This window comes from Achroia grisella, unplaced genomic scaffold (genome assembly GCF_030625045.1).
Source record: "Achroia grisella isolate CSIRO2021 unplaced genomic scaffold, CSIRO_AGI_Agris_v1 utg770, whole genome shotgun sequence".
NCBI classification, from domain to species: domain Eukaryota; kingdom Metazoa; phylum Arthropoda; class Insecta; order Lepidoptera; family Pyralidae; genus Achroia; species Achroia grisella.
Genome location: NW_026713016.1, coordinates 434,878 through 451,947, shown reverse-complemented (window position 1 = coordinate 451,947; position 17,070 = coordinate 434,878). Strand labels below are relative to the sequence as shown.

At 32.2% G+C, this 17,070-nt stretch overlaps 2 protein-coding genes across 3 annotated transcripts in view; both read left to right on the top strand.

Annotated features, from left to right (window-relative positions):
- LOC131850492 (angiotensin-converting enzyme-like) overlaps positions 1–2,119 on the top strand; it is a 60,369-nt gene extending 58,250 nt beyond the window's left edge. For both annotated transcript variants that reach the window (XM_059200726.1, XM_059200725.1), the window contains exons 10-12: positions 37–177; positions 893–1,068; positions 1,961–2,119. In XM_059200726.1, coding sequence (XP_059056709.1) covers positions 37–177; positions 893–1,068; positions 1,961–2,037 — 394 coding nt within the window. In that variant the 3' untranslated portion in view covers positions 2,038–2,119. The remainder of the gene's footprint in view (positions 1–36; positions 178–892; positions 1,069–1,960) is intronic.
- Positions 2,120–8,438: 6,319 nt separating this feature from the next.
- On the top strand, positions 8,439–16,857 carry LOC131850498 (angiotensin-converting enzyme-like). The gene is made up of 13 exons (XM_059200731.1): positions 8,439–8,534; positions 8,863–9,084; positions 9,598–9,853; positions 10,169–10,312; positions 10,849–11,040; positions 11,457–11,554; positions 12,310–12,482; positions 13,091–13,215; positions 13,914–14,041; positions 14,654–14,868; positions 15,498–15,638; positions 16,375–16,550; positions 16,723–16,857. Exons 1-13 carry the CDS (start codon positions 8,520–8,522, stop codon positions 16,800–16,802), a joined length of 1,965 nt encoding a protein of 654 aa, XP_059056714.1. The 5' UTR covers positions 8,439–8,519; the 3' UTR covers positions 16,803–16,857.
- The last annotated feature ends 213 nt before the right edge of the window (positions 16,858–17,070 follow it).

The following is a 17,070-nucleotide window of genomic DNA, read 5'->3' as shown; positions in this document are numbered from 1 at the left end:
TAAACCATTATAGATATAAATTTATCAACTTCACAGGTATTACGTCTCCTTCATTATCCAGTTCCAATTCCACCGCGCCCTCTGCAGTCTGGCCGGGGAGTACGCTCCAGCGGACGTGAACAAGAAATTGGTTGACTGTGATATTTATCAGAGTGTAACTGCGGGCAATGCATTAGCGTAAGTATGAAATATTAGCTCATTACTTATTTAAACGACTATTCACCGAGAAGACATATATTTACGCGACAACGCCGACCGAGGCCCGTTCTTATTCATCCCGACGAGCCCATAACGGCAGCAAAACTCCCTACGAGTTCACCCGTTTCATCTCTACCACGCTATCACATACACACGACACCGTCCTCGCCGGCGAAGACGACGACCTCAACCACACCATATCGCACATTCAAAGAGCGCCCACATCGGTGTCCCTGTTCGATCCCCTGTCCAATTTAAACGGGGAACGAAATTACGCGGCCTGAGCCAAGGTATGAATCTCTAGCAGTGCACTAATACTAAAGTCGTACTCTCATGGTACAAGTATTTGAATACATGAGTATGATTGTTTGTATTGGTCTTGCAAAAAAATATTTATATCAGTTGTCTAGTAGTAATGGTATCAATCCATAACACAAGCTCTGCTTACCTTGGGACTAGATGATGTTGTATGAATTGTCCAGAGGTTATTATTATTATTTGCCTCATTTTCCCAGCTTTTGCTGGTTTTTTTACGCTTTGTGGCGTACTATTTTATCTTATCTACTATATTATTATTTCTTTTTTATTTTTTTTCTCCTCGGCTTTCACCGGTATTTTTGCTAGTTACGGTCCTAAGCCAAGTTTTCATTATTATTACTGTTATTACTATACAATTTATTTTTATTAATTACAGTAATATGCTCAAAATGGGTTCCTCGAAGCCGTGGCCCGAGGCGATGGAGGCGCTCACCGGCCAGCGGTCCATGAAGGCTGATGGCCTCTTAGAATACTTTAAACCACTGTATGAATGGTTGGAGGTAGAAAATCAACGAACTGGAGAATATATCGGATGGGAAACTAGTAAAATACGTATGTATTTACTTATATATACGATATTAAAATCATAAATCATTTATTCATATAGGACATTTTAGCCAGTTAGAAACGTCAAGTTTCTGTATTAATATTTTTTTTCCTATCGTCCAATTCAGTATACAGATTCAATTGAGAAGAACTGGCAAGAAACACAACTGATTTATTTTTAATTTTTAAAGGCAGTTTATTTACAGACACCTATACATCATGATGATGATGTATAGGTTTCTATATCTAACATAAAAAACTAACATAAACGAAAATTCCGTGCATAAATAACTATTGACTTTTACCTGAGACTGAGTTATTTTGTTTTTTTTATACTACAATGGTGGCAATCAAGCATACGGCCCATCTGATAGTAAATGGTTAGCGTAGCCTATGGACGCCTGAAACATCAGGGGAGTCACGTGCACGTTGCTGACCTTCAAGAAACCTTAATATACCCTGCTTGAAAACCCTATACTGTAGTCTCTAGATAAAACCTCTGCAGGTAGTTCATTCCATAATCTAAGTGTACTTGTAAGATAGCTTATTCTTCATAATAAGCCGGCAAAGCACTTGCAATACCCCTAGTGTTGCGGCTGCATGTGCAGCGGTAATTACTTGCAATTAGGTGAGCTGCCAGCTCCTTTGTTGTCAGCTTCTATGCTATAAAAACCTTATTTTAGCACTATTAGCGCCCCCGGTTTTACTCACGTGAAATTTATAGCCTATTATCTGATATATAATCTATATTACTGTAAAGTTTCAACAAAATCCATTCGCTAGTTTTTGTGTGAAAGTGTAACAAACGTCCATTTATCCATATATTATTTATATCTATACTTCATAATTTCGCGTGTATAATATTATTAAGATTAAAATGTCGCCATTTCCATTTCAGAATATTGTACAGTGGAGCAGTTAGCAGCCCTTAATGCCAAACTAGTGAGCTCCGAGCCCCAAAAGGCGGACACGTGACGAGCAAGCGTACTTACAACCTTCACTTAGTCTAATTTATAGTATGCAAGCGTCAGTATTCGGAATAAATGTTTTTAAGATAATTTAATATATGTCAATTTTATTTCACCTACTATTGTAGACATATCGTCGATTAAATAGAAAAATTACATTTTTCAAAATTAGAAGCTAGAATTGCCTCCTTTTATATAAGTCAATTAAATTAACCACGCCGTCTTAATCATTATCTAAATACTTTTAAAATAATATATAATACTTCTGTGTAAATTTAAAACTTTAAAGAAAAAAATAATTTAAAAACTTTAAATGCAAGACAAGACATAAATGTAAATTTGGATACTGCCATTTTTCTATTTACCGACGATATGCACTAGGGGCAGGTATTCCCGGGGACTTCGGCAGCGTGGAATATCGTTAGCGCAGGCGGGTGCTGCATTGCAATATCATCGAAAATATGTTATTGTACACTTGGTAATGTTTTTATTTTTGGACTACTTTAATGCTGTTGGCCGCAACTGGCCTCTACAGCTTCACCCGACATTAGGGGGCGAGTGCAGATGGCACTCCAAACCCGCGGATGGACTTATGGAGCGGCTGAAGGCCAGCTCCTGCCTGACGGATACGACTTTAGTCTAAGGGTACCAGTAGGCTCGAGCCTCGGCTCAGGCCGTCGTAATTTCGATCCCCGTTTGAATTGGACGGGGGATCGAACTTGGTAAACGCATTCTGTAATTATCTTGTCACTATTATTAAAACTGCAACATAGGTAAGGGACGACTTACGGTTAACCTTTTTTTTATATAATTGGAATGGCAAGCCCGCCTGATGGTAAGTGGGAATCATCGTCCTTATACATGAACAGCACCACAGATAATACGTTATGATGTGAGAACCGTGATACCAAGTGTTGCCAGTCCAAAAGAGTGAGATGCCATTCCTCCGTAAAAATTTCAATTCTGTGTAATTTCACCTGAATAGTTACTGAGAAAAAGAAATTTTCCGTCAAGGGGTGTTACCCCCATTATTCTCTCACTATGAGGGTTAGGGGTGTGAGATTATGTGTATGGCTATTATCGAAATACAATAAAAACAAGGCATTTTTATCCCGCTAGATCCTTCATATTATTGTTTTTTGTTTATTTTAATAAATTCTATCAATTTATTCTGTCTTATCTTAACTTAATGTGTACTATGTGAATTGTCCTGGGTTATTATTATTATTATTATAAATATCAATATTATTATCAGTTTCAGATAGCTACACTGTCGATTTGAGATGATTCTGACGTTATTTTATCAATTATCTGTATCAGATCAGCATTTATTTACATGTAATATGAATCTACTCACATGAATGAAGTTATTGTTTATCTTATTTGATAAATTACACTTGAATTTGTCAATCACATGTTATACATATTATATTTTATTGTAAAATATATCCACTTCATAATATTAAAGAAATGTTTATTGCACACAGCTCCATGTAAACCGAAGTTAAGTTAGCTAAAACTTGTGTCATGGGTCTCAGATAGCCAATACAAATACATCGATATATACATTTTTTTTCGTAAATACATACATAGAAACCACTCGGACCGATACAAACAATCATATTCATGAATATAAATGTTTATGCCATGCGAGCAATCGAACCAGCGACCATCGGAAGTAAGGCGGTGCTAAGTTAAGATTATTTGAATGTTTGTTTGTTACTAAGAACTAAATTCTTCTTTAGAAGGAAAGATTATCACTATGTAATATAGTCTGTAATTCACACGAATAGTATTACAGGAAAGCGCAATCTATCTACACGTTTAGAAACTATGATTCCACAAATTCTATAGACACTAAGTTATATAATATTAACTTTTCTGTGGTATTTAGATAAATAAACAAACATAAATTTAGAACACCCCTCTTTGCGCCCGGGGTTAAAAATAACTCTTTTCTTCATTTTATATAGATATTTTCTTCCATTATAAATCCTCAGATATCACCAATGTTACTACATAACTTTTGTAAATATTTTCTTTTAAAATCCCTCTCCTAAACCTTTTCTCTGCCCATCCTTGGCCTAATTTACGCCAATAATAATATAATTTGTGTCGTATAACCCGGCGAGTTTAAAACACCTCTCGTCGCGTTAGAGCACAATTACAATGGCGATTACATTTACATTGGCAGGGTTTTAAAAATCCTTGTCCATCTCAACATTTGCATCTCGGCTATCTGTGTCCAATAAATTAATTCAACATAGACAGTCTAAAGAGTGTCGTGTATAGTCTTAAACATATTCTTGTCATGAAATGTTGCATAAACAACCAAATATCTACTTATAAGTGCGTTTGTTGTTATCATTAGATGTCGTGATAAAATATATATGTGCCATTCGTCTCAAGTGGTCGCGTCTTTAACAGTTCGGTTGAATAATCGTGGTGAGTAGTTTTGTAACTTATTATTGACTATACGACTATTTCTTTATTAACCTGCTATTAAAAGGATGAAAATTTTTCATCGATTTTTCATTTGGTGACAATGAATTTTATTTATTTCAATCAAAAAAATTCATTGTCATGTAATGAAAAATCATAAAAATCAAAAGAAAAAGCATAAACATGAATAAAAAATATACATTTTTTGTGGGTGAGTTTCGTGGGTGAGTGATTGTTTTTGGATATCTCTTTTATTAACCTGCTACAAAAAGGATGAAGTCTTCATCCTGTTTCGTCGATTTTTCATTGGAATTTTATTTATTTTAATCAAAAAGCATAAATATGTACAAAAAATATTTTTTTAACATATTTATGCAATATCTTTAAGAAAAAATCGATGAAATTTGGTGACAATAATTTTTTTTTCATCGATGAGTCATTGCTGCCGGGTCACTAGTAGGGGATGTGGATGAAGTCAGGTCTGTCCATACTATTGAAATTTGGAATCATTATACTGAAACAAAAACTTTGTACACCTTTTTACGAAAATTTGGCGGACTGATTTCATATAGAAGGCGTACAGAGTATAATTGTTTTTTAATACATTAAATTAATAAAAAAGCATTACATACACCACCAAATATTTGTGGTCCTTTCCTTCTCCAAAGCAGACTAGGTTAATTGTACAATAGATTTATGCACGTCCGCAGTCCTTCAGATCTAAGCACCTGACAACAGCCCAAATCCTTCAATAAAAAACACCATATATGTATTTGACACACGCATATATAGTCTTTTGTTTATTTTTAAAGTCTGTAATCTAATTGAGAATAGATTAATATTGTTTGTTTTTAATATTATTTGTCTATAGTCTTACTGAAATGGTCGATATCGACCACTGGGTAACCACTAGTTATAGAAATAAATTACTCCAGTTCTGGCAAAAGTATTTGCGTCATTTTGATATAATAGTGAATTTGGATTTTTTTTATAAAATATATAAAATTTTACTTTTTTATAACACTTAAGTCTTCGATAGTATTAGAGTATTAAGGTTTTCTAGAAGAGAATCTTATTTAATCCATTATTGTAATATGATCTATTTATTATTTTGATCATTAATAGAAATTTGACCGTCGTACATATTTATTATTTGTCTTGAAAAGACAACAATATAAATACATTATTTGTCATTTCTAGAAATGTTAGTATGAAGCATGGGATTGTATTCAGTTACGGATATAAAAATCTCATTACGTATGAATACATTAGTACACAGTACACTCGCATACAATATTTTGTATTTATGAGAATTTTTACTCATTGAAATAGAAAATAAAGACAGATAAAAACTAACTTTATTAATTTGAGATACGGTACGTTAGAAAGTAGGTTTGGATCGCTTATTTCATAAATTTCATTATTTACAAGAATGGGTCTATTTAATTCCAATGATTTCATTAAGCTGCACATTTCAAAAACATTAAACATCATAATATGAAATTAAATTAAATAATGTCATAATTCAATTAAATAAATTATTTATTTTATTTATTAACTGTTTATTGCTCTGAAAGTAAATTACAACGATGTGTTCTTTGTAATTTACTAATTATATTTACTAATTTATTAATTTATAATAAGATATGAAAAGAGGCAATCTCTTCCAGACAACTTTTGGGTAGAGAAGAGAAGATAGAAATTGGTAGATGGGCTATGAATGTAAACGTAGTAACTAACACATACTAACGACATATATATTTGGTACAGATTATATTAGTTAATAAATTTGAATGACTTTACTCGTATACAGTACAACAGAAAGACCTATATAATAATAATAATTATAATATTTATCCGGCTTCATCCATTACTCTTTCGCCGTTCAGGCTATCAAACTGGAATGACTTACCTCTTGATATCAAGACCGCCACGAGTAAAATTTCCTTTAAACAGAAATTTTTTACTGTCTTTCTACCTTTTTCACATCTTTCTGTTATTTCCCTATTGCTCTCTCTATATTTATATATATATATTTTCTTACTTTCAACTTGAGGCTCTACTTATAATTTGATTATCAGATAATTATGTATTTATTTATATATAATATTTATATATTTATGTTTATATTTATACATTTATTTATGTATGTTTATTATTATTATTAATTTTTATTGAAATTTACATTTAAAATATTTTGCTTTATATTTATACATATATTTTTTTTTTTTTTTTTAACATACATATATATTAGTGCACCGCCAACAATTATCATGGTTGACTGGTAGATAACGCCGCATGGTGTTAAGTCCGCCATATGTACACATTGTTTTTGTGCATTAAAGTTAAATAAATAAATAAATAAAATAAATATCAGGACAATTCGCACAGCGCCACTCAGACTCAAGTTAAGCTAGCTAAAACTTGTGTTATGGGTTCTAGATAACTGATACTGAATCAATCAAAGTCTGTAAATCCATACATATTATACATAGAAATCACACAGACCAGTACACACAATCATAATCATGAATACAAATATTGGTACCGTGCGAGGAATCGAACCCGCGACCATCAGAAGTAAGGCAGTGTGCTAAACCGCTAGACCACCGAGGTCGTATATATAATACATACATAATTTAATTTTTCAGTTTTACTTGTAAAGACGTTGACTTTGAATATATTCGCTATACAATGTAGCTGTACAGTATTTGTTTCGGCTGAAAGCTACAAAAGATCTCAAATCTGGAGGCATGACAGACAGAATGAATGACTTGTAATTCATTTGCATAATAATTAAACGTGTACGAGTTACAATATTTTGTTCAGTTTATTACCAACAACCATTAGGATCGCATTTGATTTTTTTTAAGTATAACTTAATAGTCTAATGAAATGCCGTGCGGATACTGCAGTAAATCTGCCAAGAAAGTGTTATTTGTGAGTTCAATTTGTAGAATTACTGCCACGCGGATAATTTAGATAGTTTTAAAGTAGGTATATGTTGTTCTAAGGATACGGTACGTGTCATCCTCCATTGGGACCGAGATGCTTGCCTTGAGGAAGGTAGCGCCCTTATCTGGAGACCTGCCCCTATACTGCTATCGTAATTAAATAGGGAGAAATAGGTGGCCCTAATAACAAGATAGGGTATGTCCTACACTATCAATAGGTTGAGTTAACGCTGGCGGAATGCGGTAGTTATGCTAATCTGGTGACACCAGCAATGGCACTCGTAGGTACACCATGTAGTTTTTAGTGGGTAGGAATCTCATCACAACTCTAACAGTCACGAATACGAACAAAATAGGATACGGCTAGTCTGTCTATCGAATATTCAAATCACGACGTTCTCGGAGATACAACCATCCTTACATGATACAGCTTGGAAGCCTAGCATAATCTGGTCGCCGAACACTCAACGCCAGGCTTCCAAGCTATATTCAAACTCCATTAATTGCTAGATAATACCTCGTTTAAAAGCAAAATACGTGTCGCAATATGGTTGTAGATTTAATAACATTTGGAATTTGATTACTAATATGGAAGGTCATAATGGTTTTAATAGCAATGGTAGGGTTTCAACACGGAATATTTGTGATCTTACACATATTAATGATAATGGAATTAAACAAATTACAACAAATCTATTAAGGAATAAATTATATTTACTATAAGGTTCTCGACTCGACGGGCTGGTCATGGTATTCGTAGCAGTCATCTTCAACAGAGTCTAGATCTATAAGCTAGCCTATTTTTGCAGAGGGCTCTAAATTTCTTTTACTATTTTAAGAATTGGACGGAATGATACAAAGACTTGAAATCGTATAAACTGCAGACTTATACCTGTTATTATACTGTTCGTACTTCATTTGGATGCAACTAGTTTTTCTGACTGTCCTTATAGCATCAATACAGTAAAGAGACCGTTACAATATGATTATAGATCGTTTTTTAGTCTTCAAACTGCCTTGACATCTTGATTTGTTTTTGTTTCTTTACAAGTTTATATATTCTGTAATATTCAATGCATTGTGTTATTATTGAATGTGTCTTTGTGGAGTTGAGTATTTTATTATATCGTATGCAGTGTAAATGACTGATCCATTACGTTAACGCGGTTGAGGTTTTATTTTTCAATATTTCATTTCTGACTAGATAACTAGTGTCATAGTACTAAGATATATTAATTTAAATGTTGCACTATTTCATGCTTGTTACAAATTTAAATTACCGTTTTATTTTAATATAGTTATATTTGCTATTTCAAATTTTATTTTAGTATGTTCATTCAAACCGGACACTCATGAAGTGTCCTGTTTGTTATATTACTTACTATTAAATTTTTTCGTTACCTTTTCATACCTTTTAAATCTTTCATTAATTCTAGCTGATAATGAAGATCGTCATCGAACTTGCCCTAGTGGGGGCTATAGCATCAGTTTTTATAGTGGCTGCTCAGGGAAGAGCAGCCGAGAGAGCCGCGGAAGAAGCAGCAGGCCGAGAGTACATGAGGAAACTTGATGAAGAAATGTCCATTGCGCGGAACAAGAAGGCATTAGCGTCTTGGAATTATGAGAGCAATATTACAGATCACAATGAGGAGCTGATGGTGAGTAATATTATGATGAAAGACACAAAAAAATCCAATAACTTTATGCAGAGCAAAAATATTATAACATCAACAGACGTAAAGAACTGCATATAGAATATATTTTGTTTGCATTATACAATAAAGAAATTACACAATATATTAATTTATACATATAGAATTGAAATCAGGGAGTAATGGTAATAACTCCAAACCCTATCGAGAAAATATCTATTTGCTATTTGTGGTATCACTTAGTATATTTTATTGATATTTTCTTCAGAATTTAGGTATTTTATTCGTTAAAATGCCAACGCAAACTTGTGATTCAGATAATGGCGGCTCGTATGAATACCATGTTGTCTTTTAGCTAATTTGAATTTAATAAACTCTCTCACTATCCCTCCATCGAGAGGGTCAGTGTGAAGACTTTTTCACAAATTTAAAAAAATATTCGTTACACTTACAAGTAGAACAAATAAAATGTCTAAGTTACAATGATTGATAACATTAGTTTCAAATGCTTGTTTGCAGCTACAAGTCTCATTAGAAATAGCAGAAGAAGAAAAAGAATACTGGAAGGAGACAATGAGTTACCTCTGGCATGAATATGAAGATCCAGACCTTAAAAGAATGTTCAAGAAATATTCAGAGCTTGGGACATCGGCATTGCCAGAAGATTTAAACCAGAGATTGTTAACAGCAATAAGTAATATGCAAAGTATATATGCAAAAGCAACCATATGTGATTATAAAGATAGAAACAAATGTGATTTGCACGTAGAACCAGGTAAATGACATGATATGTCGCTAACTACATTAACTTCTACTCTAGATTCATTTGTGTAACTAACATTTCATAACATGTTACAAATAAATAAACATGACCCAAATAATGCGATTAAGGTGCAACCATAAATGATATATTCATGGATACAATAATAGTAACAAGCATACATAGATTAACACAGAGCATAGCAATAAATTGATCGAACTGTCATAAGAAAGTTTTAAAGTTAATGGAATATTTTCTAGAAAATAAATGTATTTAGAAAGTCTGAAGTAGTTACTAGTTTGTTTTAATTAATTGTTGCGTCTATTTCAGATGTGACAGATATTTTCGCTAATAGTGAAGATCCAGAAGAGTTAAAATATACATGGCTGGAGTGGCACAAAGCGGCAGGTGCACCATCTAGAGGCAATTTCACTGAATACATACAAATGGATAATGAGGCTGCTAAACTGAATGGTATTTATTTATAAAATGACATAGGTCTTAATTTAAATAATCAACCTACCTAAAAAGACAACATATATTTATTCGTCACTATAGCAGTGACAACTGTAGATGTTATGGAAAACGCAATGCTTGACATGTCGACATTTCGCAAATTAGATTTATTTAAATCTAACATCTACAAATAGTAGATGTCAGATTTAACCTCTAAGATTATCGTACTACAGTTCATAATGAGATACATACCATAATAAATTACAGTACTGGTCTTTATTCAGGCACTTTTGCGTTTTTGACCAAACTAATTGTAGTTTGTCAAAAAAGTAATTTAGCATTTAAGTATTTTATTATATGATGGTTACAATAGTGTAATATCTATGTTATAATCATCTTCTCAGATAGACTCACATTTGACAGTTCTTTGGATAGATAATAAACTGAAAACAAATTATTTAACGCAATATAATTTATATTCTGTAAAGCTTGACACTAAAACCAACTTACATTTAACTTACCCAACTTACCCAGTTTTGTTTAATATGTTTAAGGTTACGACAGCGTAGCGGAGTGGTGGTTGAGTGAATACGAATCCGATGATAGTGAGGACCAGTTCGCCTCACTCTGGAGTCAGATCAAACCATTGTATCAGCAAATACATGCATACGTGAGGAGACAGCTTAGGTTAAAGTACGGAGAAGATGTAGTACCTACCAAGGGGCCTATTCCAGCTCACCTTTTAGGTATGTTTTGAAAAGCAATGTTTTTTTATTTATCTATTCAACTGGCGATTACTCACAGCTTTTTAGATAAACTAAGAAAATGGACCATTATCTACTTCTAAGCTAAATATCATTGAAGTCTGTTGTATTGTTTATGAGTGATTAAGTACCTAATCTTCCAACATATTTATATAACATTGATACCGACGATGCTGGGAGAAAACATCAATAAAGAAATAAACATGACTTACAATATTTTCATATTTTATGATTCGTTTTAGTATAAGTATACTACGCATTATAACACAAAACGAACTTTTTTATAGCAGCATTGTGTACATCAGATACAAATAAGTGGAGCTAATCATTAGGCGTTCCATATAATAATAATAATTAACATTGAGGTACCAATATTCAAGGTTTAATTTCGGTTACAGGTAACATCTGGGCACAAACATGGGGAAACATTGAAAAATTTACTAGACCTTACCCTAACAAAGCAGATGTTGATGTAACCTCAGCTTTGATTGCTCAGGTAAGAACATTTTATAATAAAATGCAAGAATAATCCTAGGAATGGTAAACAGTCTGGCATTCTACTGTGATATGTCTTCGTATATAATAATTTCAACACCATCTTTACGTTTTCTTTTAAGTTGCTTTGTAATAAATTATTTGTATTATTAAACGGGTATTAACACGAATAATTTTATGTAAAGACCCGGTTAATAATATAAATAAAATATATTAAAAACAAAAGTTTAGAAATAGCTTTTCTAATTGTTTTAATTTTGAAGACGTCATATCTCCCTTCAGTTTCGAAATATAGTTGAGCTTCTTGCCAGTTTTTCTCAACTGAATTAGTTTACTGACCTGAACGATAGGGAAAAATATTATTACAAAAACTTGACGTTTATAAGCGGCTAAAATGTCCAACACGAAAAAATGATTTTAGATTTGATTTTATATATTTAAGAATGGAAGCAGTGCTGTTATAGTGTAAGTTATTAATTTCAAAAACCTAAATGATGGTCATATAGAGAGAGGTACGTCGTCATACAAAGTTCTATGTGCCATGTCGGTGTTCTGCCCATTCTGGTCTTTGAGCTGGAGAAGAATATATTGCCATGCACTTAAAATTAAAATCAGAAGAGATATTAGATATTACTATTTAATGAAAGTTGTTTTTTACATCGCATATTATGCTCTGATTATTTAAATTTTAATACCTAGTCTAGGTATACAGTGGAGTATTACAAGAAATCGTATTACCTTTTCTAATTGTTTTAGAATTATACGGTCCTAAAAATGTTCGAAACTGCCGAAGAATTCTTTAAATCATTGAACCTCAGTGCGATGCCAGACCTGTTCTGGGAGAAGTCAATCATAGAAAAACCTAATGATGGTCGAGAATTGGTGTGCCATGCTTCAGCTTGGGATTTCTACGATGGAGAAGATTTTAGGTAAGTTAAAATTAAAAAAGAAAGATGTTGATATAAACTTAATTTAATTAAATTGTTTTGAGATTGTTTAATTTTTAATGTATAGCTTAATATTATGTATGTCGTCATACTCGTGAACGAGTGCTGCGTGTAGGAATTGCTCTGATTTAACCACTACGAGTGATTTACTCTTATTGAGTTAATTAACCAGTGGGTTGCGTATATGATTATACTCACTCATTTCAACTTAAAAATCTAAAGTAACAATTAAATTATTTCAAAAAGCAACACGCAAGTGTTCATCTTTTTCTTCTTGGCATAAAACAGCTTTTCGAATGCGCGGTAGATTAAATAATAAGTAATCACTATTAAAAAGTGCTTAAATGTATGTTAATTTGAATAAAGAATATTCTATTCTATTAGTCTTATAGAGGACAATTGCATTTTTGAAAGCGTTAAAATATACTAAAATTATTTCTAGGATTAAACAATGTACTACTATAACAAGCGATTATTTTTCAACAACTCATCATGAAATGGGTCATATACAATACTATCTACAGTATAAAGATCAGCCAATTGTATATAGAGAAGGCGCGAATCCTGGTAATATTTTCATATATTTTTAGGATCAAGCAATGTTCCACGTTAACATCAGCTTTCTTCAAAACAACGCATCACGAAATGGGTCACATTCAGTATTATTTGCAATACAAAGACCAACCAGTCATTTATAGGGGCGGAGCAAATCCTGGTAATATATCGGACTGTACAGAGGATTTTGTACAAAGTATCTTTATTGTTTAAAGTAATTTTTTAATGGACAATTCATCCAGCCTCAAGTTAAGCAGAGTTTCTAGACAACTGATAGAAATACTTACTTTTTTATCTGAAAAATAAAATTATACATTTGAGTTGCCTACTATATGTACACTCAGATTTAATTCAGAAACATCCAGACCAATATAAACAATTATACTCATCAATACAAATGTTTGCACCGTGCGCGAAATTAATCCCGCAATCAACGGAAATAAATTGTTGTGCTAAACCGTTATATTACCAAGGCCGACATTCGGTGATATCTCTGATATGTATTGATGGGCCATCACCTGATGGTAAATGGTAACCGTAGCCTATATACATGAAGAGCGCTATGGACATCACGTTATCGTGTGACCACTTATGCATTGCCATTTCGCAAAACCATGATTTTTCACTGCTTACAGTCCCTTCAACCGAAATACATCTTACAAAGCAAGCTATTTGACGGCACTAATAGCTGCTACTGAGGTACCAACGCAGACGAATAAATAGAATCTACAATTATTTCTTTAGTCACTCTATTACAATTTTCGTTTTGGCTAATGGGACCAAAATATTTAAGAATTTATTATTTACTTGTAATAATTGGCTTGACATTTGTAAATATTATTTCTATTATTTCTATAGGTTTCCATGAAGCAGTTGGTGATGTAATAGCTCTATCAGTTTCAACTCCTAAACATTTGAAAGTAATTGGCTTATTAGAAGATGGACCGGAGGATACTGAATCTAATATCAATCAGTTGTATAAAATGGTAGGTTATGGATAATTTCGTAATATATTGTATGATTCTTATGTCACCTTACCTGTATTGGTTACGGGATAAAGTTTGATAGACTTCAATATTTCTGAAACTACTAGTCATAAATCTTTATTCCTTGCTATTTCTTGATTGATATTACCTGAATTTACTGCCATATCTTGTAATTTAAGAATAGAATAGAAAAATATTTCATTTCTTTCTAAAATAGAATAGTAAGCTCTTTTGAATAGTCATACTTATTTTTTAATCTACCTAGCTAGCTATCTTATCATAAGAGGAATAAGAAAGAAATTTTCTTGTTGCTCTTTTAAATAATTTAGTTGTAACTTCACATTTTTAAGTTGAAATGTGTAAATACAAACTAGAAACTAGTATTAACTATTAATTCATTACAGTAAAAATATTAAATACACAATCAATTGGTTAAGAAATTAAATAAGATTAAATCAGTCGCTAGTGATTAGATTAGACCAGTCCCTACAAGCAGTACTCGTTCACGAGTGAACAACAGATAGTGTTGATAAGCTAGGCCATATCAAACTTTCTATACAAAGGTAAGTGTTACAGATTCCGATAATCAGTATTTATGAATTTTTATTCCAGGGCTTAGATAAAATCGTCTTTCTTCCATTTGCCTATCTTCTCGATCTCTTCCGCTACGGAGTATTCCGCGGGACCACTACAACCAGGGACTACAACTGCCATTACTGGCGATTGAGGGAAACACTACAGGGAGTAGAACCTCCAGCTCCCAGAAGTGAGGACGACTTTGATCCAGCAGCTAAATATCACGTTGCTGCAGATGTTGAATACATGAGGTAAATAAAACTATTTTCTCCATTAAATATCTCATTACAATGTTAAATATTCATTATTCAAAATCATGTAGTTACAGAAATCAATTCAATTAATTATATGTTAATTGAATTGAATTAAGTATTAATTTCAATTACTAATTATCAAATGAAATAAGAACTTTTATTTCATTGTTATAAAGTTATAAAAAGTTAGTTATAAAAAGGCATAATCGTAAAAATTATAAGAAATGAAAAAGAAAAAAAAACTCTTCATACAACACATTACACAGTACATATGGACAGAGCATCTAAATAAAATATTCGTTCTAAATGTTTGTACGTTTAAAATACAATATGCAATAGCGAGAGACATTCTTAATTATCGATGGCTTTATCAACATCGACATGACATTAATTAAAACAGTCCAACATGTCATTTCAGTTACCCAATTATGAAATATTGAGTACATTTACGTGGCAAATTTCATAAGAGTCATAGTAATAGACCTACATGACTAAAGATATTTCGAATTTCAATTTGAGTACGAATTGTTTTTATTAATTTTAATAATAAAAAAAAATATTATTTCTGATAAATGCTCAAAATTTTAATTTCTGTGTTGTTTATAAGAATATATCTTTGATTACAGATACTATATTTCTTACATAATACAATTCCAATTCCACCGGTCCTTATGTCAGTTAGCCAACGAGTACAGCCCGGGAGACTCATCTAAACTCCTCTCAGCTTGTGATATTTACAAAAGCCAGCCGGCTGGGGAGGCCTTAGGGTAAGTTATCTGCTCAAATAATAATAATAATCATGGATAATCTATACAAGGCCATGTAGTCCTGAACTAAGCAGAGCTTGTGTTATGAGAACTAGCCAACGGATATTAATACTCAGATGCATTTTTTTTGTAAATATAAATGTATATAACATTGAAAATATCCAGATTAATACAAACAACAATATTCAAGTTGGCATCGTGTGAGAAATACAACCCGCGTCCATCGGGATTAAAGCGTTATGCTCAACCACTATACCATCAAGGAAGTCTATAAATACTCGTCTTAAATTATATACACTATTATTATTATATTAAATTAAATACACAGTATTAGCGTCCGTCCTGCTTTTGTACGGGTGTACATTCGGCTGTCGTACTTGTCAAGTACCCTAGTACTTCTGCATAACTTTGGGTTAGATGGCGCTGTGACTTGTCCTGAGTTCTTATTATGAATTATTTGTACTAGTAGATTAGTACCCATAGTACCAACTCTACTTAGTTTGGGAAATATATGGATCTACATATGTGTTATGTCCTAGGTATTTAATATGATTGTATAAAATAATGTGTGTAATGTTTTTTTATTGATTTTTATACAGAATTTTAATAAGATTACCATTCTGCACTCTCTCTACCATAAACTATAAGTGTGCGACATTTCATAATCCTAATTTTCGTAAAAGGTGCTACAACGTTTTTGCTTCACGTATTAATGTATAGATAACTTTGTAAATAGGAAAATGCTTCAAATGGGCTCATCAAAACCATGGCCTGATGCTATGGAAGCATTAACCGGACAAAGAAACATGGACGCCAGCGGTGTGCTGGAGTATTTTGAACCTTTACATGAATGGCTGAAGGCTGAAAATGAGCGTAGTGGAGAATACATTGGATGGGAAGCGAGTAATATTGGTGAATATTTATTTAATTAACCATTTTTACTCATCTTTCTTAATTATTTCAAGTTCTTTTTTTGATATAATTGAAATGGTAAACTAGATTGCAGATAGAAAAGGAAAAAAAAGATCATCAACTCATGAAAAAGCGCAAACATGTATATATGAAACTTTGTTTTTTTTTTCAGAATATTGTTCAGATGAGCAACGTATGGCAATGGAGGAGTTTGGTTTCAATGAGAGACTGAAGAAATACGCTGCATTGTAAATACATATCAAATTCATAAATTAAATTATTAAGTACATATTTAAATAAATTATTAGGTACACGTTTATGAATTGGCAATTGTTTTATTAATCCTCTTTAATCACAATCAAACTACGTCAAATACTCCTGCCTATTTATTATTCTATATTACATCCAGCATATATATTTTTTCATATTTATTTCAGACTATTAATGACCCATATAATAAATACTTTATAGACTAATATACATGTGTAATAATAATATAAATAAATATAAATATTCTCTG